This window comes from Lissotriton vulgaris, chromosome 1_1, assembly GCF_964263255.1.
Source record: "Lissotriton vulgaris chromosome 1_1, aLisVul1.2, whole genome shotgun sequence".
Lineage (NCBI taxonomy): Eukaryota > Metazoa > Chordata > Amphibia > Caudata > Salamandridae > Lissotriton > Lissotriton vulgaris.
The window spans coordinates 777,160,937-777,185,644 of NC_141685.1; the positions used below are offsets into that span (position 1 = coordinate 777,160,937).

At 44.4% G+C, this 24,708-nt stretch overlaps 1 protein-coding gene across 2 annotated transcripts in view; it reads left to right on the forward strand.

Moving 5' to 3' along the window:
- The window catches only part of ODR4 (odr-4 GPCR localization factor homolog), a 238,097-nt gene that overhangs the window by 203,098 nt on the left and 10,291 nt on the right, over window positions 1-24,708 (forward strand). For both annotated transcript variants that reach the window (XM_086956110.1, XM_086956106.1), the window contains exon 13: window positions 18,977-19,087. In XM_086956110.1, the coding sequence (XP_086812236.1) occupies window positions 18,977-19,087 (111 nt within the window). The remainder of the gene's footprint in view (window positions 1-18,976; window positions 19,088-24,708) is intronic.

Below are 24,708 nucleotides of genomic sequence, written 5' to 3' on the forward strand. Positions count from 1 at the left end.
GGCCAACACCTTGGCCAGCACCTTCGCCTCGATATTGAGGAGGGAGATGGGGCGATACGATGCATGCTGCTCCGGAGGTCCGCATGTCTCCAGTCCGGGGGCAGCAGGCCTCGATATTGAGGAGTGAGATAGGGCGATACGACGCATGCTGCTCCGGAGGTCCGCATGTCTCCAGTACGGGGGCAGCAGGCCTCCTCCACCACAGGCCGAAAATGTGAGGCCAACTGCACAAAGAACCTTTTAAAGAATTCGCTGGGGAACCCATTTGAACCTGGAGCTTTCCCAGGGTTCAATTCTCCTAGGGCCGCACCTAATTCATCATCCGACAGCAGCCGATCCAATTGCTCACGCACCTCATCTGGAACGGTCTTAGGCGGGAGATCATCGATAAATTTCACAATAACCTCTGCCCCTAGACTTTCTTTGGGAGAATACAGGTCCTCAAAGTACGCTGCAAAGCTCTCAGCAATAGCGGAGGGCTCTAGAATTGGCTCCCCTGCAGGGTCCAAGACCCGCGGTAGGGGCGGCCTTATGAGAGTTTTTAGAAACTGAAGTTTATCATTATAAAATGTGTATTAATTTACAGAGAATCTGCCATTGTTTCATGCTGGTGCTTTCTTCTCATTACTGCATTTGTGGTGCTCTAGGAGCTCAGTCGTGTAGCAAGGATGCCAGGGCCCCTGGTGCAAGCAAGGAAAATGACCCCTTTGTCTGCTGTCAGGGTAGTAAAATATAGCAATTAAGGGGTTCAGTGGGACCCTCAGTGGTCTGGACCTTGGTGCCACTGCGTCAGCTGCACCAATGGTACCTATGCTCCTGCAGGAGCTGATTATTGCTGTACTAAAAGGTTCTGGGACACAGACAGTATATTATCTAATGGCTAAATTGCCAATATGGCAACTCTCAGACTTGGGTTTTATTCCCTGCTGTGATGCTTGACTGAAAATCTATTGATTCTGTGCAAATAACATAGAGCCTAATTTTGAATGTTTTTGTAATCTTATGGGGCCAGCCCCATTGGTAATTTAGACTGAATGGTAACATTGCTGTACCAAATATTACCCCAGGCGGAGTTTGAAAGTTGAATACTTGGGAGAAATGAGGAATAAGCACAGGAACTGAATACAATTAGTGATTTACCTGGTTTCTCCTCATTGCTAAAGGAACCCCCCTGGGTACCAGTGTACCCTTCATAATCGGTCAGTAACACTGCCTACCATCTCCAGGGTTTATTAGACTTACCTGTGCCTCAAAAAATCCCTCGGGCCTCTGGGCGAGGTGTCACTGCAACCTGCTGCACCGATGGAGGCTATGGCCCGTGATGGCCATGCCCATGCTAGTTTACAACACGTTTTTGTGATGTCCATTGTGCGGTAAAGAACCACTAGACCAATTATAAGTTCCAGTCCTGTGAGGCAGCACCCACTTTGAGATCTTTGCCTGTTGTGTTTTCGTGCTGGCTAAAAGCTGGGTTCATCAATGTGCTTCCATAACATTTTGGAGAGCATGGACGTAAACTCCTCCCATGAAGGTCCTGTAAAAGTAAGTTGTGCATTGTTCATAAAGAAAATCTGCACTCTTTATGGAGTTTTACAAGCTAGACAGCTAATCAAAATGGTCCTTTTGCAGTCCATACTTGCAATTATAGGCCTGCTTAGGGCACATTCAGTGGCTGCTAAATTCTTGTGCCACTGGTGTGCCCTAGCCAATTGCATTTTACTTTCTTCACAACCCCACACAGCCAACCTAATTTTGTGAGTGATGAATATAAAATGTCCTAGCTAACGTGAACAAAAGTTCCAATTCTGTTAAGAGAGCTGAGGCGAGGATTATGCTTCTCTCTTCCTTTATTTTCTGCTCACAAGCCTTACCAACAAATTAGATACACAAGACTACATATTCCATGAGCCTTTGTACTGATAAAACAACCATGGAGGCAGTCCCAAATAAATAACATCAACATATAGCACTTCCTCTTTCTTCGGGCGAAAGGCGCCTTGTCCTGTTTTCCTCCCAATAATCTTGGTTCTGATCCGACCCTGCAAATAACAAAGGGTATCAAGCATCAGACATAATAGATATAAATTATTATCTCAAGTATTATCTCAATCCACAACTCTCATAAGACATTACATTTTAATGAGGATTCATACTATACCATGGAAAAACCAGTCCTTTATTATTCTAAACTTGGTAATTCCTGGACAGGATTAACAAAAAACTCTCTGAAACAGTTATAATTATCCAACGTTTATATTCCTGTATGTCCTGGGAGGGTAAAGAAAACAGATATGACCAACTGGGGAGTATATCAACTTTCCTGTACATTGGCTAAGAAATGTTATATTCTATGTTAGGACCGGAGGCTCAGGTTATGCCAGTTCAAAGCTGACCAACAACCAGCTAGGCCAGGCTTGTGATAGGCTTGAAATAGGAAGCCTTAAAAGCGAGTCCGAGGACCAGTCCGCTGCCCTGAGGATGTCCTCGAGACGACTCCCTAAGGAAAAAAAGCTTGCAAAGTCATAGCACCCCTGGTGGAATGAGCCCCAAATGCCACAGTATCCACTCCTGCTTCTTGTTGCATCCATCTCACCCAACGAGCGATTGTTGTAGCATATACTGGTTTGAATGTTTTTTTAGTGACAGAAAAGGTTGCGACACATCAGGAGTGTGATATTCTTCGGTCATCGACTCATACGCTCCTGAGACATCGCCCTACACACAATTTTGGTTGATCCGGAAAAGACGGATAATGAACCACTCAGCATTTTTGTGGTCAGAAACGGCACAATCGGGCCTTTTCCAACCGCAACATTCTTTTATACATACAGCCCTTAGTGTTTTGTATACACGAAAAATATTAATTTTTACTGTAGTCAAGTGGATATGTGTCACATATGTCTGATTACCTGGTCTGGGCTGGCTATATCACAGACCCATTTTCTGCACTGTGCTGGTGCAGAAGGGTCTTTGTATTTCTTCACCATATACATTAACTCATAAAATCTCTGAGTAAGTGTAAGTGATGCAGACCTCAGAAACACAGGTTAGTAAATGCCTATGTGTTTCTGAGCTCTGCTGTCAGCTAAAAACATGCTGTAGTTTAAACAAAAATGTAGAGACAGAAACAAGGAAGACACTGAGCCCTTCTGCGTTGGAGCAACACAGACATTGGTATCATGATACAGAATGAGATTGATATCCTGATCTATTGTGACCAGGCTCTTAGTGAAGGCACACACAGCGCTATGCTATGTTCCCTTTCTAGCTTGGTTGCATAATGAAGGTAAAAAAGTCAAGCAGAGAAATGTAACCTGGCCTAAAACTGCACACATACATACATCCAACACTACACATTAGACGCAACATTCCACATACAGCCAGCAGGGCGCTTATATGCCCCATAGTGAACTTGGATGTTTTTCCTAATACACCTTGTTACCAAAACACACAACAGTCAAGACTCCACTCACCCAGCAACAGCAGGTCTAGACTTTCTCTAATTGCCAGACAAAAGATGAGTTACTTGTGTAATTCCCACACCCACTGGTATGACACTACTACCCATCCTCAGATTGGCAAGAACCTATTACGCAGAACATATCCTCAGGATGGCTCAGAATCTGGTCTGTAATGGAAATCTTTGGATTGCCTGATAAGGCACCCCAAAACAGCTAATCATGCCACGCCATGGAAAGTTTAGACTGTGCACTATACAAATGCCAAGAACAACACATGTGTGCTGAGTCAATATAAATGAGTATTTATTGTATGCTACATTTGTTTTGATAGTATGTGATGTCATTGTGGATAGTTCACTTAGTGATTGTTGTGATGTCTGTTAGATTAGTGGCGGCTGCTAGCGACCGGTGGGGGGGCAAGTGGTTCAGAGGGGGTTAGAAAAAAAGAAAATACGGCTTACCTGCTTGCCGCCAGTCACCAGCCGCTGCCTGTCCTCTGTCCTACCTCTGTTCCTGGCTCCTAGCAGCTCTCAGGCTCCCAGACTCCCCATAGCCAATCATGACGCTGCTGTCTCTGCATGACAGCAGCGTTGTGATTGGTCTGAGCGGCCTGTTTGACTGCTCAAGCAGTGCCTGGGACAGTTCTCCTCCTGGCTTTGCAACACAGCCAGGTGCAAAAGTTCTAAGTGCGCATAATGGTTTGGCCGGGCCAAGATGGCCGGCCAAACTATCATGCGCACTTAGAAATTGCCCACCAGTCCTCTGCCCCCCTCTGACGACAGCCCATGCCCGCCCTGCCCTACCCTGGCTCCGTACTGAAAATAAAATGATAATAACTTTGTGTTGTTATCATTTTATTATTCCTTTGCCATGTTAAGAGAGCAGTGGGGCGACGTTCCATCGCCTTAGCGGAGGAGCCGCCTCTGCATTAGACACCATTGCTGTGCTGATTTGGCACATGACATTTGAGTCCTTTCTGTTATTTTAAGTAAATGTGGTGAAATAGTGCTCTTGCAAGTGGGTGGCCATAGCTGAGTAAATCGTATCGATATAGGCCTTGGTGCTCATGGGTGTGCCTTTTTCTAGTTGCTGTGCATTGTCTGAGGGATTTAGTGTGGATTATGGTAACAATGTGGGCATTATGTGCTGTTACCACAATATTATTCTGTCAGTTGTAGTGTTTCATGTGAAGTTGGCATGGGAAAGCAGTCCTGTGTGTGTGATGTTTGCCATGGTTTTGGAGTTGACTGATAAGGGAATTGAGTTTCTGTGCCTGCGGTACTGCTGCAAGACTATCGTGTCTTGAAAGGCTGCAAGCATGGGAGCACCTGCAGTTGTGACAAGTGGTGTTTGTGCTGCAAGGTTTGGAAGTTTGGGTTGCAGAAATGAGAATTGTGCTGCCATACATACTGGTTATCTATTTGACTAGACATGTATTTGTGTGATGTGATTGTGCCGATTCATCTGGTGGTGAAGTGTGTGTGGATCTATTTTGGATGTGAATAACTGCTTGTGTATATAAACATAAGTGAATGGCTCAGTTTAACCCGTTCTATGCTCATGACGGAGCCGCTCCGTCATGGCCCTCTCGTCGCGCTTGCGCGGCACGAATTTCGCGCCTGCGCTGAGCGTTCCATTGAGCGGGGCGGGCCTTGACGGAACCGCTCCGCCACGAGCACAGCCCAACCGCAGCTCGTGACGGAGCGGCTCCGTCACGAGCATGCGAGCGCCACTTGACCCCCCCCGCCCCCTTAGCGCTGCAGCAGAATTCCCGCCGCAGCGAAGGGGTTAAAATCATGCTTCTTGTATTTGTGCATTGATGTGGGTGTGAGTTTGTGAATTTGTGTGTTTTTATTTTGTAGCATTTATAGTGTTTTATGAGTGGCCTTTCTGTGTAAAAGTAGGTGTGTGAAATTTGGATGTACTATGCTAGGCTTATTGTTTTAATATGAGCCTCGCTGCAGAGTAATGACATATGTGACAATGGTGTGTTGCCTTTGAGTGAGGACTCTGCCAGGAATCAGAAGGGATGGCCAGCTGTCTGTGTGACATTGCACTTCCATGTCCACTTTTAACTGTCTAATGATGACTTGAGCTAGGGAGAAAGAACATCATGGGTACTGGTGGGCTGTGTTTCAAGAAGAATCACTGAAGCAATTAACTGTACATGTAGATACCTTATAGTTATAACCCTGCTGAATGAAGCTGTGTGGACAGTGCCCTGGACAGTCTCCAATGTGTCTGTGTGGACATTGCTCTTGACAGTCTGCCATGTGTCTGTGTGGAGAGTGCACTTCTGAGTCTGCCTGTATCTGTGTGAATGTTGCTCTGGACAGTCTGCCTTTCTCATCTTTAGAGTATTCCCCAGGTGCCAGACTGTATCTGGATTGTTTTACCAGCAATGGTGCTACGCGTCACTAAGTGGCTTAGTGCAGCTCTGTGTTGACTTTGTTCAGTCCCAGCAGTGACAGAGCAAAGCTGCTTTTAGGTGCCACCCCAGTGTGCTGATGTCAGTTCCTTTCTTTCTGCACCTTTGACTGTGTGGACAGTGCAGTTAATGTTCCGCCTGTAACAAACTTTCTGTGTGGACAGTATTCTTGTCAGTTTGACTGTACCTGTCTGTGCGGACAGTGCTTGTAACAGCCCGCCTGTAACTGCCTTTCTGGACAGTGCTATTGGCAGTCCACCTGTAACCAACTATCTGTATGGGCAGAGTTCCTGTTACTTTGCCTCTTACTGGTTGTGTTGGCTGTGCTCATGACAGTCTGTCTGTACCTTTGTGTGGACAGCCCTCATGATTGTTTGCCTGTATCAGTCTGTGTGGACAGTGATCTTGATGGTCTGCCTTTACTATCTGTCTTTGTGGATATTGCTTGTGACAATGTGCCTGTATCTGTCTTTGCAACTGTACTCTTGAGAGTTTGCCTGTCTCTACCTACGTGAACAGTACTCTTGACAGTCCGCCTGTAACCATATGCAGACAGCTTTCTTGACAGCCCATCTGTAATCACTTGTATGTACAGTGCTCATAATTACTTAAATGTAACTGCATGAATGGACAAATCTCCTGGCCGTTCACTGGTACCTGTCTGTATGGACTGTGCTTATGACAGTCTACCTGTACCCAACAATCTGTGTGGACAATGCTTATGAGAGTCTGTCTGTATTTGTCTGCTTGGACAGTGGACTTATTATATGGTATGGTTGCGCAACGTTACTGTGTAGAACACTTGCAAAACTATCTTGAGTCCAGTCAAGCTCGTTTGCAAAGCCTTTAGCTCAACCCTGGATAGCTGTAGCTTCGTGCAGCAAAGCTTAAACAAAGGAACTAGTGTAAAGCATTTAGAAGCAGCAAATGGCATAAAAAAGTCACCCGATATGAAAGAAATCAGATAACAATTTATAAAACTAGATTATATTTTCTTGAATGTTTACACGCCAAGATGAGCAAAATCCACCGGAGGGTCCCACTGATAGATTTTTAAGTAGAAGGTAAATCTCAGGTTTTTAGTCCAAAGCGCAACCAAGCATTGATTACCGTAAAGTTTAGAAACTTTTGACATTTTTTAAAGAGTTGTTTTCAGCTACTCCGCCCCAGATGGGCGAATAATTTCGACTTGCAGAATGTCAGGCGGGCCGGTAAGAAGTATTTGGACAGTTACCTGTTCACACCAGCAGTCTCAAGTCCAGTTCCACACTTTACATCAAGACCACCATAGACTTCAATGGAGTGGTCCTGATGCTGGAGATGCAGAATGCCGAAAGATGCTCGGGTGCTGAGCAGTCAGCGGGGTGTCCTTGCAGTTATTCCTCATTCCATGAGTAAGGTGGGGCAACTTTGGCCACAGTGGTCGGTGTCCCCAAAAGTCCTCTTTGAGCCAGTAGAAGCCCTGCTGCGTTTGGCTACGGTTCTCCATAAACAGCGGGTCCAGCAGTATCCTTTGCCGAAGGCTGGTGTCTGTTTTTGGTGACCAATCCGGACTCAGACGACACTCCTGGGTCCAGTAGAGTCAGGTGCAACTTTTGACTGTAGAGAATCGATCTCTTAAGTTGCCTACCTACAGTCAGCATTGATTCGAAGAATGTGGCTTCTGATTTGCCGGAATGGACTACCTCAGCTTTGATGACCCTTGTGCTAGTTCCTGGGGTCAGCAGACTACCCTTGGAGTCACTACTATGGTCTGGGGTTCTGGAGTGACTTTTCCACAAGCCAAGAGCTACATACACGGTCCTCTCTTTGCTAGCCCAAGGTGCCACAGGTGAAGTCTATTAGTCTGTGTAGCCTTTCTTTGCCAGGTTGAAGGGACAGCAGGGCAATACTTCTTCAGTCCTTTCTCCAGTTCCGTTGTGATTTGACATCCAGGGTGCCATATCTGTGCCCGGAAAGTGCCCCTGGTGAATGATGCGGTCACTAGTCAATGGGCTACAAGGATCTCTCCCATCCTATGGCAACTTCCTGCGATGTGTGGCATCTAACAATCCCAAAGTGCACTATTTTGCCCACTCTCAGGATGTTTGAACCCTTCCTTGGATGTGAGGAGCTTGGTAGCCCCCCTAGAGGTGTGATTACCTGTGGGCTACACGCTTATGGGAAAACCGGTTCGGCCATCCACTGGCATCTCCTCTCTGTTCCTGCCGCCAGCCTGTCTACCTAAACAAAGGGCCAGCCCTACAGGAGTGTGATCATTATTTGCCCACCAAAGGTGGTTTTGCCCTTGAAGCACACCTTTTAGGCCACAAGCCTGAGTGACTTTCTGCCAGGGGGAGGCAACACCACCCTCTGTAGCAGGCTTTTAATGTTCCTGAGCCTGAGAATCCTTCACACTACTCCCCAGGAGGGCAGAAGCTTGTCTGAAGGCCAACAACTGTGCGTGACCATCGGACAAACTGGACAACAAAGTGACAAATTTCTAAAAGTTGCCTTTCCTTAAAAGTGATTTTTTATTCCACTTGATCATCGAGTCAGGTTTAAAACCATGATTAATTGGATACCTTGAAGTACCCATTTTAGTAGTCCCATTCAGAAGTTAATCTGACTTAGAGGTCATCAGGTAAGTCTGTGTTAGCCAATGGGGCTTCTAACTTTTCCACAGTAAAAATGACAATTTGGAGGATTTGCTGTTAGGACGTATTAAAAGTATATATCCTTCTTAATGATATACAACTCCTTGCCTTAGGACTCAATAGGCTTTCCTTAGGGGAGATGTATAATTATTGTTATGGGACGGACGTGGTGCCATTGATTTAAATGGCAAAGTCAACTAAGAGTTATAAAACTGCTCTTCCAGGCTGCATTGGCAGGCTGGGAACCTTTTTGTATCTTGTCACACACTGGATGGCACAATCAGTGTTGCAGCCTTGCGTGGACACTCTGTCTTACATGCCTTGGGTACCAAATACTAGGGGCTTTTAAGTAAGACAGTTTATGCCAATTGGGGATAGCCACTTCAACATACACTTTGTAATGGGTTAGAACACTGGCACTGAGGTCTGGTTTGAAGGTCTCAGTGTTCTCTGAATAGAAAAACCAGAAGCATCAGTCCAAATGGGGGCAAAAAGTGGGGGGAAACCTGTAAAAAGATTGTTTCCTTAGGCAAAGCTTTCTGTGTCGACAGTTTCCTTGATGGTTTGTCTGCCCCGCGTACAATTATTCCTCATCACCAGTCTTTAAAGGTTAGTTATACAGCCATGTTTGCTAAATATTTACAGAATGCTTTTTTAACTGTTTTTCCTCCAAAGGATCAGTTGGAGGCCAGTCAGCAAAGACACTGCTGAAAACGATGGTATTTGGCTCCGTAGGTGTTTGTTGTGCTGCAGGGTTAGAAACACTTATGTCATTTGTGACTGATGTCGCCTCCTCCATCCATGCTCCATGCATAGCTCTTCCTCAAGACTACTCTGTGAGAATACTCTAATGAGCTATGCAGGTAGATCCTGCCCTTGTATGTTTTTAGGTTGAGCCGGGGCAGTGCATGCGCTTCTCTGCGAGGCATGCTGTATTTGAGTATGGGTCTTGAAGCTCCGCCCACTCTCTGCCCATATTTTTCATTGGCTTGCGTCATCGTCCTTTGTAAATGCTGGCTTCTGATTCATTAATCAGCTTGTTAGTCCCCCCCCTTAGTACCACCTTGTCTTCATTTGTAACCTCCCATGATGACTGTCCCTTTTACTTCATTTGTTACACGGTATGTCTTATTTAGTCTATAAGCACTATTTTCTTTAATGCGTTTCTCCTACTGCAGGAATGACATACTTTTCTGCAACTTTCAGTGCACCATGCGGGCTTTCACTTTCCAAGCTGCCCGGAACAATGGCGGCCGAGGTCTCGCATTTACAAGAGTTTGATCTATTGGCATTGTAAATGGCAATGCCTTTTATTTATGTGTTAATTATCAAAACAGATAAATAAAATGCATGGATATTTACAATGCCAATAGCTTAAACTCTTGCAAATGTGAGACCTATTGCATTGCAAATGCTTGTCTTTATTCCCAATATACTGTGCTTAAGAACGGAAGGCCTACTAAAATACCCTCCCGCGCATTATCCTGCTATGCCAGCATGATGAATAACAAAGCAAATCTGCACAATTGTTCTTTTAAGCTCCCAGATCAAAGATGTAAATCCCCTAGATTATTTGAGTCATCAGAAACTAAGGATACAAATACTACTATGACTTCTGCTCACAAATATCGTTTCTCTTGTAGTTACAGTTCAAAGCATATTGTGGCGAGTTGTGAGTCAATCGCTAGCCTTGAAATAACTAAAAGTCACAGAAGGTTTTCATGAATGCTAGCGCCTCTATAGAAAGTTACAAAACTACCTTCATTATGTCAAAAAGAGAGGTGTTTTGAAATAACTTTTATTTTTGTTAAGGAAATTAAATGAGGTGGAGCAAAGCTCCTGAGTTCATGAGGTGCATTTTACATATGAAAGGTACATTCAATCATGTTGTTTTGTCACATTAAATTATTTATTTCCTGTATGCACTCTATTCAGAAAGCAGTCCTATGTGCTCCCTTTTCTCCCCAGTATTGGCAAAGCCAGTAGGTCTGACTTAATGTGCTAAACAGCATTTGGGAATGCAACACATGTAAAATGTAAACAGCATTTGTGAATGCAAGTATTTCCATACCTGTGTTTAAAACCATACCTATTGGCTTTGCTAGGGCTTGTTAATGCGGTGTGTCTCCATTCATGTTATGTTTCTTCAGAAATGTGTTGAAATGCATACTAATAAAGCCTGGTGCAGTGCTTAATTTGAGTGGGTGCCCTCATTGCCAGATTGTTTCTCTTTCCAGGCTGCTCTATAGTCTTTAATTGAGAAAACCATGAATCCTGCATGCAAAAAAGCTTTTTGCAAGTAAAGCAGCATCTGGTCTTTCTTGTATGAATTGCAAATCATTTCAAGTCCGGGTCAAATTTATATTTTTTAGGTCCACTTCCCTGGAAAGTTGTTGTACATGCGTTTTATGTCTCGCCTAGGCAGCGCATGTGCGGTCTCTCGAGGTATGCTGGATCTACTGTTTGGGCTTTCAGCACAGCCATGTTTTCATTAGTTCCTTCATGTGCCTTTCGAAATTCCTTTGTTTTTGTTGGTGAATAGTTTACATTTGTTCCTCCTTTTACTGTTTTGGTCACACCCTAGAGACTGGCCCTGAAACATGGATCACTTCACTATCAGCCATATATGTTAGTTTCGGCGCACCACTTTTTTTTTGCCTCTGCTTGTTTGGCTTTCCTAACGCACTCAGACAAGATCTGCAAATCATGTCCTTATCTTGTCTCCACTGTCTTTGGTTTCACAAGTGCTTTTTCAGCCTGAGGCTGTGTTGTTTTTAATCCTATAACATTTTTGTTTCGTTAGCTCAAATGTCCACACCTTAAATAATATACTTACTTAATGGAAGTGTAGCTTAAGAAGACAGGCAATTGTAGGATCAACCTATTTACATTGTGCTTTTGACAGCATGATTATTTGGATACGATAAGAAGTAAACATGCTGTTATTGCTCCGTTTTATGAAAATGGAAGCAGCTTTAAGTTACGCACTTTCAACTTTCGATGCTTCCTTTTAGGTCTCAATTGTTGATGAAATAAAACCAATATCAAGGGATGCCTCCTTGTGCTCTCCAAATGCGGCATTTAATGTGAGGCTACTTAACAACATATCATACTCAGCACCACCTCAGCATCAGCACCACCTCAGGACCAGTCAGCTTCGCTCGGCATCACCTGAGCATCACTTGGCAGCCCAACACCAGCACAGCACCACCTCAGCATCACTAAGCCCCAGTGCAGCATCACCTCAGCCCCAGTGCAGCAACACCTCAGCACGAGCGCACCACCACCTCACCACCTACACACCACTGCAGCACCAGCACAGCACCACCTCTGCACCAGTGCAAGTGCAACACCACCTCCGTATCAGCACATCCCTACCTAAGCATCAGTGCAGCACCAGCGCACCACCACCTCACCACCTACACACCACCGCAGCACCCTCACAGCACCACCTCTGCACCAGTGCAACACCACCTCTGCACCAGTGCAACACCACCTCCGTATCAGCACAACCCTACCTAAGCATCAGTGCAGCACCAGCACCTCAGCATCAGCACAGCATCACTCAATGCCACCAAAGCACCACCTTAGCACCAGTGCAGCATCTCCTCAGTATCACTCAGCACCGCCCCATCTCCACATCAGTGCACCACCACCAGCGCAGCCACAACTCAGCACCAGTGCAGCCCCACCACAGCATCAGCGCAGGACTACCTCAGCAATAACTCAGCACCAACGCATCACTACTTCAGAATTAGCTCAGCACCACCTAAGCACAGTATCTCTTCAGCACCATTCAACACAACGACACCACCACCTCATCATCAGCACAGCACTACCTCCGCATCAGTGCACCAACACCAGCAACTCGCCACTAACGCAGCCCTGCCACAGCATCAGTGCAGCACCACCTCAGCAGAAACTCGGCACCAACGCAACACCTCTTCAGCATTAGCACAGCACCACCTCAACACCAGTGCATCATCTCAGCACCAGTGCAGCACCACCTGAGCACCAGCACAACACATGAGCACCACCAAAGCATCACTCAGTACCACTCAGCACCACCTGAGCATCACCGCAGCACAAGCACACCACCACCTCAGTATCACTTAGTACCACCTGAGAAACACAACAGCACTGCCTAAGCATCAGCACAGCACCATTTCAGCATCAGCACAGCACCACCTGCTCATCAGTGCACCACCACCAGTGCAGCTCCAACTCAGCATATGGAAGCACCACTTTAGCACCAGCAGAGTATCACCTCAGCACCAGCACAGCTCCACCTCAACATCAGCACAGCACAATCGCAACATAAGCACAGCACCACTTCTGCATCAGTGTACCACCATCAGCACAGCCCCACCTCGGAACCAGCGCATCCCCACCTCAGCATCACCACCTCACCATGACTCAGTACCACAGCATCACTCAACAACACCTCAGCATCACTCAGTTCTTCTGAGCATGACCTCCGCACCAGCACACCCCAGCTTAGAACCACCACAGCATCACTCAACACCATGACAGCACCACCTCAACATCAGTACAGCACCACCTCAGCAGCAACTCCACACCCACGCAGCCCCACTTCAGCATTAGCACACCCCACCTCAATACCAGTGCATCATCTCAGTACAATCGCAGCACCACATGAGCACCACCAAAGCATCACTCAGCAACACCTCAGTATCACTCAGCGCCACCTGAGCATCACCTCTGCACAAGCACACCACCACCTCAGTATCACTCAGCACCACCTCAGCATCATCTCACCATAAGCACAGCATCACCTCTGCATCAGTGCACCACCTCCAGCGCAGCCCCACCTCAGCACCAGCACAGCCCCACCACCTCACCATGACTCAGCACCACAGCATCACTCAACACCACCTCAGCATCACTTAGCACTACCCCAGTACCACTCAGTTCACCTTAGCATCACCTCCGCATCAGCACACCACCACCTTAGAATCACCTCAGCATTTAATCAAGGCTGACACTTATTCCAAATTCTGTCTTCAAGGTCCAAATTCTAGGCGTATCTGTGCCTGAACTGTATATTGTGGTAGGCAAAAGATATGCCAATAGGTTGTACACTGGATTTTATCCATCAGTTGAGGATGTTTTGAAGGGAATGTCGAGTGTCCATAAGAGACCGTTTGGATACGCTTTGCTTTGCTTGTAATGCTTTTGCTGTTGGACTATGAATCTGTGAATTGAGTTTCCAGAAGGCAAAAGTTAACTTGCTAGCCTTTTTTTCCTTAATTTTCTTGTGGGTGGTCGCCATACCTTTTGTTGGAAACCATACTCCTAAATAGTTGTATGTTACAGCATAGCCTCTTTAATTGTCCAATGTTCCAATGTTGTATCTGCTCATTCTTCAATTTTCCAGAAATCACCACCTTGGTTTTGCCTGCATTTACTTGTAGTTTATTGTGTAGGTGATATTTGTACAGTTTGTCCAAGGTGCGTTGCATGCCTATTTTGGGTTTGATCAAGAATAGCCAGATCATCCACGTACTGGATAAATTGAATCTCGAATACCAAGTCACAGTGGGAAGCCGTTGGATTTCAATATTACGGTACCCATGTTGAGAACTAAATGTAAAGGCCTGTTTACAGAAAGCAAGCAGTTTGTAAGAATACAGTATAAGGTTATGCTCCATGGGAGGGACAAAGACATTCTGCACAGCCTAAAACAAGTAAAGCTAATGGTAAACAATGGCGGAATGAATTCCCATGGAAGGTTTCCGAATGTCTGGTAGGCTTTGACCTAAAATAAAAGTAGTGTAGAAAGCAGGCTTTGGCTTATCTCTTAACAGCCATTTGCTTGGATGTGTTTTAAGGGTTTGGTATTGCTTGGCTGGGGGGGTCCATCAACCCAAATGACATTTTGAGTACAGTTATATTGTTGCATTTGCCTTGCCATTAGGTATTGGTGGTAGGTCTTTCAGTAATCCTATGATACACTGCAACTGTGATATGAAAGCCAGTATCCGTTCTTTGATGGGTTTAATTTGCTGACACAACATTTGCTGATTTGTGGATTTTTGTTTGGCTCCTGATGCTTGAATGCTTTAGCCTATCATCAAGTCACAGCACTAGTCTAATTAGCCGTGCATGTTTATATGCTTCACTTTCCTGTTGTTATGGCTTTGTGGATATAAAGCATTTTCGCCGTAATGTACAAATGTGGGTGCACGTAGGCTTTCTGAAAGATGCATTGAAAATACTTTTGCTTTGTCAAAAGTACCTAATAGAGAATATCTTTCTGTGTGAGCTTTGTAAATTTATCACTCACAACTCAAACTTCATCTTCAGACTCATTTTCACAGAACTCTTCTTTGAGGGTACAACTTAACTCTGTTATTGCAGTCAGTTCAGCAAAGGGGCCCTGCTCCCAGCTTCCATATTGTTGTAGCCCAGGAGGTTGCTTGAGTCTGGAATTTTCTTTTTTTGCCCGCTGGGGGCTACACAGGCAAAGTCGCCCTACTATACCAACTACTTACCCTAACTTTGCCCCAAATATAACAAATCCTTTCTCCAACAAGAGGTTGCTTGATTCTGGAATTTTCTTTTTTTGCCCATTGGGGGCTACACAGACAAAGTCACTCTACTATAACAAATACTTTCCCTAACAAAAAGCCACACCTCTCTGCATTGTCAGTGCTCGCCTATAGACTGTGGCCATATGCTGTACACCTCCTACGCACTTTCCCCAGACCTTTGTGGTGCCTTAGGGTCCCCTCTGCATGGATGGGTGACGAGGAAGGCTAGCTTCTCTTGCTACAGCGGAGCCATCTGGCTGACCGGAACGGGCACAGCAGTGTCCATTGTTTCTACTCTACTTCATCGATCAGTAGCTGCCATGTTCTGTGTGCGATAACACCATGATAGGAATCAGTCTGTATTGCATTGGGGTCCATCCTTGTGGAAACCTCTCTCGTTCCTTTCGAGTATGCATTCTGAAACATATCCCACGTTTTAATGTGTCGGAGATTCTCGCTTTGCCTCCAATTGTGCCAAAGGCGCCTCAGGTATTGAGGGGATTCCATCAACAATGTCCTAATGTTTCCCTAGCCACCCTGGTGAACTCGAAGTGCTGCATGGACTCCCTGTTTCTGGGGGGCATGTCACAATCCTTTTAACCTTTTCTTTGTTTCCCATAATTTACCCCTCGATGGAGTCCTCTGCGGCATGTCCTAGCAGAACATTTTCCTTAAATTTCTCCAACATGCCCGATAGGGCCCTCCTCTGTGGCATCTAAAGCTCTGCTACCCTACAAGCATGTCCCCAAGAGAGCCCTACAGAGCGGCAACCTCAGCCCGGTCAAACTGCACCCCGGAGCCGGAGTTTTCTGTGGCTCTAACCCGCCCAGGTACTCAAACCATGTACCATCAACAAAACCATGCCCAAAGGAAGATTCGATAAGAATTCTTGCAGCTGTTTAATTCATGTGTCAGACTGGAGCTTCATGACGATGTGGTCTAGGCTTAAAAAATCTGATGTCATAAAATGCAGGTATAAATGTAAGTATTCTTAGTTCGAAAGTGAAGCTGCGAAACACGACTGGGCTCTGCCATGTAACCATACGCTTTTGGTGAAATGACAGAGTCCATTGGTGTTTCGCACCTGCCTCACTTTTGAGGGATCATGTGACTTCATTAGGTATGTGTTGTATATTTATCCTTTCTTTATTTCCATGTTTTACAGTAATTCTTACCTGTGTCATGCATTCCAGAATGTGGATGGTCCTGCATTAAACCAGTTGTGGTTCACTTGTGGTCTCCAGCATTTTACTACAGTATGAAATAATTTAAGCACAACCCTACCTACAGTTAACGGAACGCTGAATGACTCGACATCCAGGCTGCCCCTTTAAATACACGGCCCCGCCCTCTAATCCTTGTAACGTTTTGGATGCTAGCCTCGAGCCGGAGAGACTGTGCGAGCATGTTTGTGCTTTTGTTTCATTTGCCCGCTTCGCATTCCTGTGTCGTCATCACCAAGTTGTTGGGTTTGAATGGAAACCGCGCCCCCTAACTGTTATTCATCAGCTGCTAAGCTCCAAAAATACTTCTCTCCCAAAAATATTTGATTGGTGTCAATGCACCGGCCCAGGTTTGCGTGTGAACAGCTACTCGGGTAGTTTGTTTGAGGCGAGTGAGTCACACACAGCATTGTTTCCGTTTTGTGGCGGTAGAGCCCCCGCGGTTACTTTCTCTCGAGTCATCATGGTAATAACATACAGGGCCCACCCCAGTTTCATCATCCTGCCCTAGAGCTTACCTCACCTACTTTCTGTGGCGCCTGGCAGCGCTTCAATGAACTAAAACCAGCATTCCGTGATATTTGAAAAAGAGTTCCGTGGAGGTGGTTGAACGAACGCATAGGGTAGGGGTATAATACATTGTACTTGACCTCAATAACAATAAATTTCAAATTGCACATTTTGCTTCGAGATAACAGATTGTATACTGAAGATGTACTCAGATGGTTTCAAAAATGTTCTAAAAAGATTTGCATCTTTATAAGATATTACATGACCTTTGCTCCCTCTTTCAGATTAGATTTTGGTCACAGAGACGTGTACCAAAAATGAAAAGAGAATTGAGATTTGTGGGGAAATGTTATGCTTGGCGAGTCTATGTTCTGTTTTAATCTCGATGTTGAAATTGCCGGAAAGGGCTTCTACTTGGCTTTTTTGGCATACATCAGAAGAAGACCCAGCTATTTATCTTACAACAGCCCGGTTGATCAGTGAAATGGAAAAAGTAAAGTATATTGGTGTGATTTTTGTCTCAGACTTACTTACCTCCAAATGTATTCAGTGGTCAAGTCCAACGCTCAAAGGGATCCTAGTCTTCTAAGAAATGAAAGACTATGTCGAGCTTGGCAATGCAATTTTGAGTGAAATTTAACTAAAGGGCTTCCCGAGGAATGGTCAGGTTGAGGTTTAGGCTGTTTAAAATTGAAAAACGACAAATTGAGAAGTGTCAAATCCAGGTTCAGAGTGTAAAAAACAAGTAAACATTTTTAAAATTCCCAAAACATTAAGAATAGGGACAATAAGTACTTACTTTTCTTCTTTTTAAGGTCAATAAAATGGTTTGGGCAAAAAATGTGTTTCAGCCTACCATGAACCAGACGAGGAAGATGGAAGAGAAAAGAAAGGCGGACAGGGTCATGAAAAGGAATAGATGTAAAGATGGAAGTGGGTAGTGGGTTTATATGCGATAGGGTAAAAAAGAAAGAGGTAACTGGGAGCAGGCCAGGGGATGCAAGAAACAGAAATGAGAATAAAAGAGTGGAAAACCAACAAATGAGGGGCAGGGAAGTAGGAGGAAAGGGATCAGGCTGATAAGATGGGGTGGATTAATGAGAATGGTGGGGTTGGAAAGATGCTCTTTCGTGTAAGGCCATGTGCTTGAGACTCCATTGGTGCTTCTGTGCATGAAAACTAAGGAGTTTTTAAGTTTCATGCAGCATACAACCTTTAAATTGGCATGTGGAATCAAAACGTGGTGTCAAACACATATCAATCTGCCAGGAAACATATGTCTATCAGAGCTTTATGCTGTCTTTTGGGTCCACATTCCGCAGTACCTTCTTTCAAACAAAAGGGTCTTCGAGGTAGTGCGTTATCTTGTGCTTAGCGACTGCAACTGCATGTCTGCAGTTGGATTAGGTCTCTCCTGGCCTGCAAAAAAGCAATAACCTGGTCAGCCACTGCTCTTCATTTATATGGTCGGAGACATACTATTCTAAGTCCCCATTGTTTTACATTATAAAATTCAGTAATATTCAGGATTTTGAAGGCGGGGGATCTAAAGACTTTTGGCTCGGTGTCACTGCACCTGCTCCACCAATGTAAATTACGTCCATGGGGTTAAACTACCTTATCATTACCCTGGCTCTGTGATGTGACATTGCTTTATATACAAAGACCTGCTAGAATCTCCATATGGCTTTTCACTTGCACTCTATTAATTAGTGCCGCCTATAAGCTGTAAAATTATATGTGGGCACATCTCATTGATGAGAGTCTCTGCTTATATCATAGTGGCTCAGTAGATTAAGGCATCCATTGCAGGGGTCTCTGTTTCACTTCTCGGTCAGAGGTTCCAAATCTGGTGGATCCACTCTGCCTTTCATCCCGTCGAGGTCAATAAAATGAGTGCCATTGAGTTGGGTAAGGATAAGTATGTTGTTTATCACTAAGATACCCATGTTATGTGTTAACTTCTAGCTGGTGGGGCCCAGAGAGGCAGCAGTATGGAAGGTAGTTTTTTCAGTACAAGTTGACCAGTACAAAAGTAGATATTAAGGGCAACAATTATGATTGTGTGAATTTCAAAGACAACTTGATCTTGCTGTACGTGAGATACTTTAGAGTAAATGTGCATTTAGTCGTTGTTGTTCATTTCCCTGTTTTGTTTATTTAGAGACGGTGACTTCAGATACAGGCGACACCCTCAGACTTGACAAGATCAATGTGGAGCATCAGGAGAGCATTAAGACACCGACCATCACCTTCAAAGTTCAACAAAATCTGGGTATGTCTCCAACAGTTGTCATATAATGTGTCACGTTTGTTGATATTTATTGAGTTGACGTCTGACTTTAGTGCTTTGTCCTGCATGTTAGTTTGTATGAATTCATTCATTGTTTAAAAGTAAACACGAACTATAAGCAATGATACCTTTTATTTGTCAAAGGCAAGTAATATATCAGTTTTGTACAAGATATCATGCATAACACCATACATCTTCAGATTTTAAATGCCCTGGTGTGCTATAAACCCACAGATTTATCTTCAGCAGATTAGTAGTTTCATGAAATCCGTGATATCACAAATTCGATGGTTCCCAGGCCCACAGGAAGTTTATCTTTTTCCTTTCTGTGATCTTGAAATTGCCTTTCAACAGTCAGCAGGAGTGGTAACCGCGTTTGTCAGCCATCTGACGCGGTATCTTTCAGGCAATGCGCATAATCACCTAGTTTGGAAAACACTTTTAACAAGAGCCTTTTTCCCCAAAGTATTAGACTTCTAGTAGTGATCCGCCTAGTTCTTTATCTCAGTAAGGGAAAAGTATGTTTCTCACCTTTTTGTCCATTCTTTTTCTTGTTTACGTCCTTTCCTGAGAAACTGTAACGGGTGGAACACTGTATTTCCCTTCTCTCCAATACTTGCTTCAGTGTCATTTGACAGTCGTGGTCGGTGATCACAATAGCACGTCATCTTTCCTTTTTGTTAAACATGAAATATGCATTGTAATCAAACAAGTCACAACGAGCAGTAGTCCTACTACAGGAAAAATGGCCAATCCTACTGCGGAGTAATCTACTCCGCATGAGTGCCTATTGTAAACTGAATGAATGGGTTTCTTTCCAATGAATACTCACTTTGATATATTCCTAAGTGTACAAAATATTCCCATACATCATATTCAAGTGGCAAGAAAAGTCAACTCAATAAGTGTCTGCCGGAGTGGCTCTGACTGCAAAGTCACATAGGCACCACCATTGGATGTGAGATTTCAGCTTCCTAAACACTCTGCCACGTGCCTATGACTCGAGCAAACCATGCCATACACTCCAGAATCTCATCAATGGTATTATTTTTTTACTTTGTAGTTTTTTTTTTTAAATAGATTTTGTAATGCAATGTCACTGCCTAAACGAGTTTTAAGGCTTGCACAAAAATACTGTCATAATATGTTGGCCTCTGATATGGAATCGGACATTACACTGAGGATTATAATTTTCCCAGTTCATTCATTCCAAAGTTCTGATGAGTGAGAGCCTCCTTTTATCTGGTCCTCACTGAGACGGGCTTCTATTCTTGCTTCACCTCCCAGGGGCAGTAGAAGTGGCTCAAAAGGATTCACTCTACAGTAGGTCCTCTGCCCACTCACAAGAACAAGAAGAAACACTACAAGCCTTCTTCATGTCCTACTTGTGGTGCTGGACCTCGGAGCTCGACCGAGTCCGGTATTGGAATCTCTGGTGCAGAATTCTTCAGTAACATTTAAAGATCTCAACACTGCAACCTTTCAGGTATCTTTTTCCACCTTAACTGGTTCTAAACAGGTGTCAGCTTTTATGAAGATGAAGCCTGGGTTTTAAGGCAATAATTCATGATATTGAACTTTTCAGTAAATTGCTAAGATATTACAGCAGAAAGTGCTGCTCTGCCATTGACGCCTGTACCTACGGCTGCAACCCAAGCAATGGTTTCTCACATGTGTAAGTTGAAGGTGCCATTGTTGGCGTTGGTGCCAGCCAGTTGCAGCCCCTGTGCCTCCCCATCAGTGAATCTTTCTGGTTCGGCACTAATCTTAAAGCTGTCTAGAACAAAACCATTCTGGGTTGACTTCACTGCGATGGTTAGAAGCAGGAAGGAAAGCTCCTGAATAGCCAGTGCCTTCACTTAAGATGCTCTCCAATCAGAAGCGATGTGTGATGTTTCATGAGGCGTTTAATGAACAGGATCCTCCATCTTTCCTCTTCGCCTCTTTGTCAGCTGTGATACAGAAGAATCAAAAGTTGATCTTTTACTACCTCCCATGAACTCTAATACCATCCTCCTCGGTTATTTACAGACCTCCAGTGGAATAGATCCCTCACCGGCCTTCCCTGTTCGATATGACACACTTTACGAGGAATCCTCCGTTGTAGCCGTCTGTCCTCATGAGGATTCTTGGTTCAGTGGTCATGCACGGAGAATGTCTTGCTCTCTTTAAAGAGACTCTGTTGAAGATGATTCCTGTAGCGTGGCAGAAAATGTCTGGCTTTCACCATTAAGAGGTGAAAAGTAAACAATGCCCTTCCTCTGTGGATCCAGCCTTTGACAGATTTCATTAGACAGAAGTGAGCCTAGTTGTTCAAGCTGCTCTAGGACAGACTTACTCTATTGAAGGGAATTGAAAAACTAGCATTCTGACGAGGCTTTGAATTTGGTGCAATAAAAATTAAGGAATACATGCAGCCCAAATGTCTGTGTGAACCTGAGGATTAAACCTGTAGAGAATAGTGGTTGACACAGAACTCATTCAAAAGAAAAGTGAAGTATGTAGTACAGCAAAGTTACTGTAACTGGTATGTGTAAAATATTTCAGAGGTTCTAGTCTCACAAGGTAGTTTATTACAACATAAACCACATTACTGAACCATAGGTGTACATAAGAGTGGACTGAAATGACTCGTGCGAGAACACACGGGCAAAACTCAGTGAAACAGTAGTGCAAAGGTACTCTACTGTGAGCTCATAAAGAACTAGAGTTTATTTGCATAGTGATAGGGCTGCCAGTTCTCCTTTTTGGGCATCTGTCAAGCAGTAAAATAGTTTTTGATCATTTTGTTTATGAAATAATGCATGGTGTGCCCTGACTCCAAAGATCTGTTTTTCCCACTTTTACTCGTTCATGTTGTGGTGGCCTACTCCTCAGCTTGCCATTTTCATCAGACCCTTCACAGTGGAGGATCTTGTTGGGGGAGTCTGCCAAAGATTAAGAACCATCCAAAGTTGTATACATTACTTACCTACGGTATTGATTTTTCGAATGGACGTTTCCTCTTCCTCTGACTTTTGAGCTGCCTTCCTCATACACACGATCTTGCATTCGTTTCAAAAGGATTTTTGACTGGTACTTTTCTAAAGCCATGTTTTATTCTGATCTCTGTGGAGTTAGGTGAAGTAATTACCCCCAAATGCAGAGTGGATTCTCTATTAAATTTAGCCTCTTCAAGTCACCACCAAGGCCATTAGTAAAGCAACATTCAGGAGGCTAGCAGAAATTACTAACATGCTAACAGGAAGAACCTAAGGGTGATTACTAGGGAAAGAAAAAAGGTTAAGGTACGAAAGGTGGGAAATCCCTAGAGGAAGAGCAGTATAGAGAGAAAGGAGGAAAGGGATACAGTAAGTACTGCATTTTCTACACAACTGCTTAGAAAAGCTGTTTACTTAATGTCAATAATTTGCACAGGATTTACATAAGATAACCACAACATGAGGAAATTAAGATGAACGTGCATCATGTGCACTGCCTCGTGCTTTTACAGAGTAGATGTGTCATATCCTGTGGTGCGGTGTCTGTTTAGCTGAGCGGTTCAGCAACTCTTGCGACCCATCTGTGTGGTTAAATATTTGTATCCAGATCCCATCCAAATCCTGGAGTAATGTCAAAAGAGGATGAAACCGTGAGAAGATAGAGGGCAAAAACTGTTATGTGTGTGAAAGGACTGAAGTCCCTACGGAGGTTTTAGCAATGGCTAGTCATCCATCACAAGTGTTCTTAAATGTCAATCAGACCTTCAATCTAGAAAGCGCCATCCTGGGCAGACCACCTATGATATGAACTCTGTAGGGAAGCCTGCTTTCTCCTACAGGAATGGAAAATGTAGATATCCTGCGGCATACATTGACTAATAATGGCTATTAATGGTCTATCAAGGATTAACTGTGGATGCCCATGTTTTGGCTGTGTTATTGAAAGTACATGTGATTGGGTTTAACTATGGTTGGCGAGAGGATGCGAAGTAATTCAAAGTGCCATGAAAGAAAGAAAATAAAGCTTGAAGATTGATTGGATCAGTGCTCTGGTGGGATTTCGTGAATGACTGCCTGTTGCATGCTACCTGTAGGCTTGACAAGAAGATGTCTCATGCCTTGCCTAACATGGCATGGGTGTCACCCTTTCTATTTCCTTTCTTTGCATCCTGAGCCTGATATTCTTGCGAGTAATTCTGCCGTAGTTTCCCAAGACCTAACATGCTGTGCTTCCAAGCTTTGAAGTCTCTACCTGATGTGATTCACCATTAACCAATTCTACTATAAAATTAAAACATGGCTTTTTTGCAAGCTTAGGCCATGCCTAATAGGTATTCATTCTCTCTTAGGGTTTCCGATATCAGTTGTGTAGCACCAAGAAAATGGGTGTTTGAGCACTTTACAAATACTTATAACAAAACAAGAGGTAGTTTCTGTGTGAGAAGTTGGCCTGGTATATGATGTCCACTAATGTGAGTGGGCACCTTGCATCAGTCCAGACGACCCTTATGGTGATTTAAGAGGTCTTAGACAACGATAGAAAGCTCCCTCAGTGGAAGCTGTGGAGAGCAGCCTTCAGGCTTAGTCTTGAAGTAGTGTAAAGCAACTTGTTTTTCCAGAATGCAATTTTATAGTGTAGACTAAATTAAAAAGAACCACAGAAAGTGTTTATAAAAATATGTATTTATTATATAACACTATCTAGTACGTTACAGTATCTCCCACACGGAAATAGACACAAAGCACACAATACTTTAGCAAAGAAATCACAGTAAATAGCACTAATACACAGTGTGCCCCAGGGGGGGACCAAACCATATACTAAGAAAGTGGTATAAGAACCACGACTCAAGTCAGGACGATGCTGAGAGGATGTAGAATTGCTGGGGACACCCAAGGTAAGGAGATAGGGACCCCACGGAGAGAGTGTGCAGTGTGTGAACATGACCGCGTGCTCCATACAAGTCTATGTGCAAGTCATGGTTGTATTTTTAAAGATTTGGGACCCTTCCCAGTGGTCCCTGAAGAAACCCAGTGGAAGACAGAAGGTTGGAGAGCCACCCCACCCGTGGATACCGTGTTACCCAAGTTACCTATCCCAGGGAAGTCAGGTGCATAGGCATAAAGTGGCCTTGGAAACCGCAGTCGAACCCAATGGAGGACTTCAGGAAATTGCCACTGTTGGAAGAGGAGATAATGTCCGGAGGAATCAAAACGTGGATTCTTGAAAAGGAGTACCTGAAAGCAGAGGGGACAGAGTCTATGTCACTCAGGTGTGACTAGGAGACTTGGAAGACGAATGCTCTATCATGTCGGGTGCTTCAGGGATGATGTCAATGACCTTGACAGGCACAGACGATGCAGCAGACAGGAAGAAGACAAAGTTAGGCCCAAACGAAGTCCAGCAAAGTCCAGAGTGCCCAGACGGTAGAAGTGCAATGGTGTCTGATCTGAATCTTATCCCACAGTGTATCCAGGGTCCTACACCCAGGTAAGCCCTTAAGTACCCTAGGGAAAGAGTTGGGACGATTCAGGTGACCCTCGCAGGGGAGAGTCTGGACAGGGGGGAGTTTACTCCCATGTCCTTTGTCCAGTTTTGCCCCAGAGCGGCAGCCAACTGCT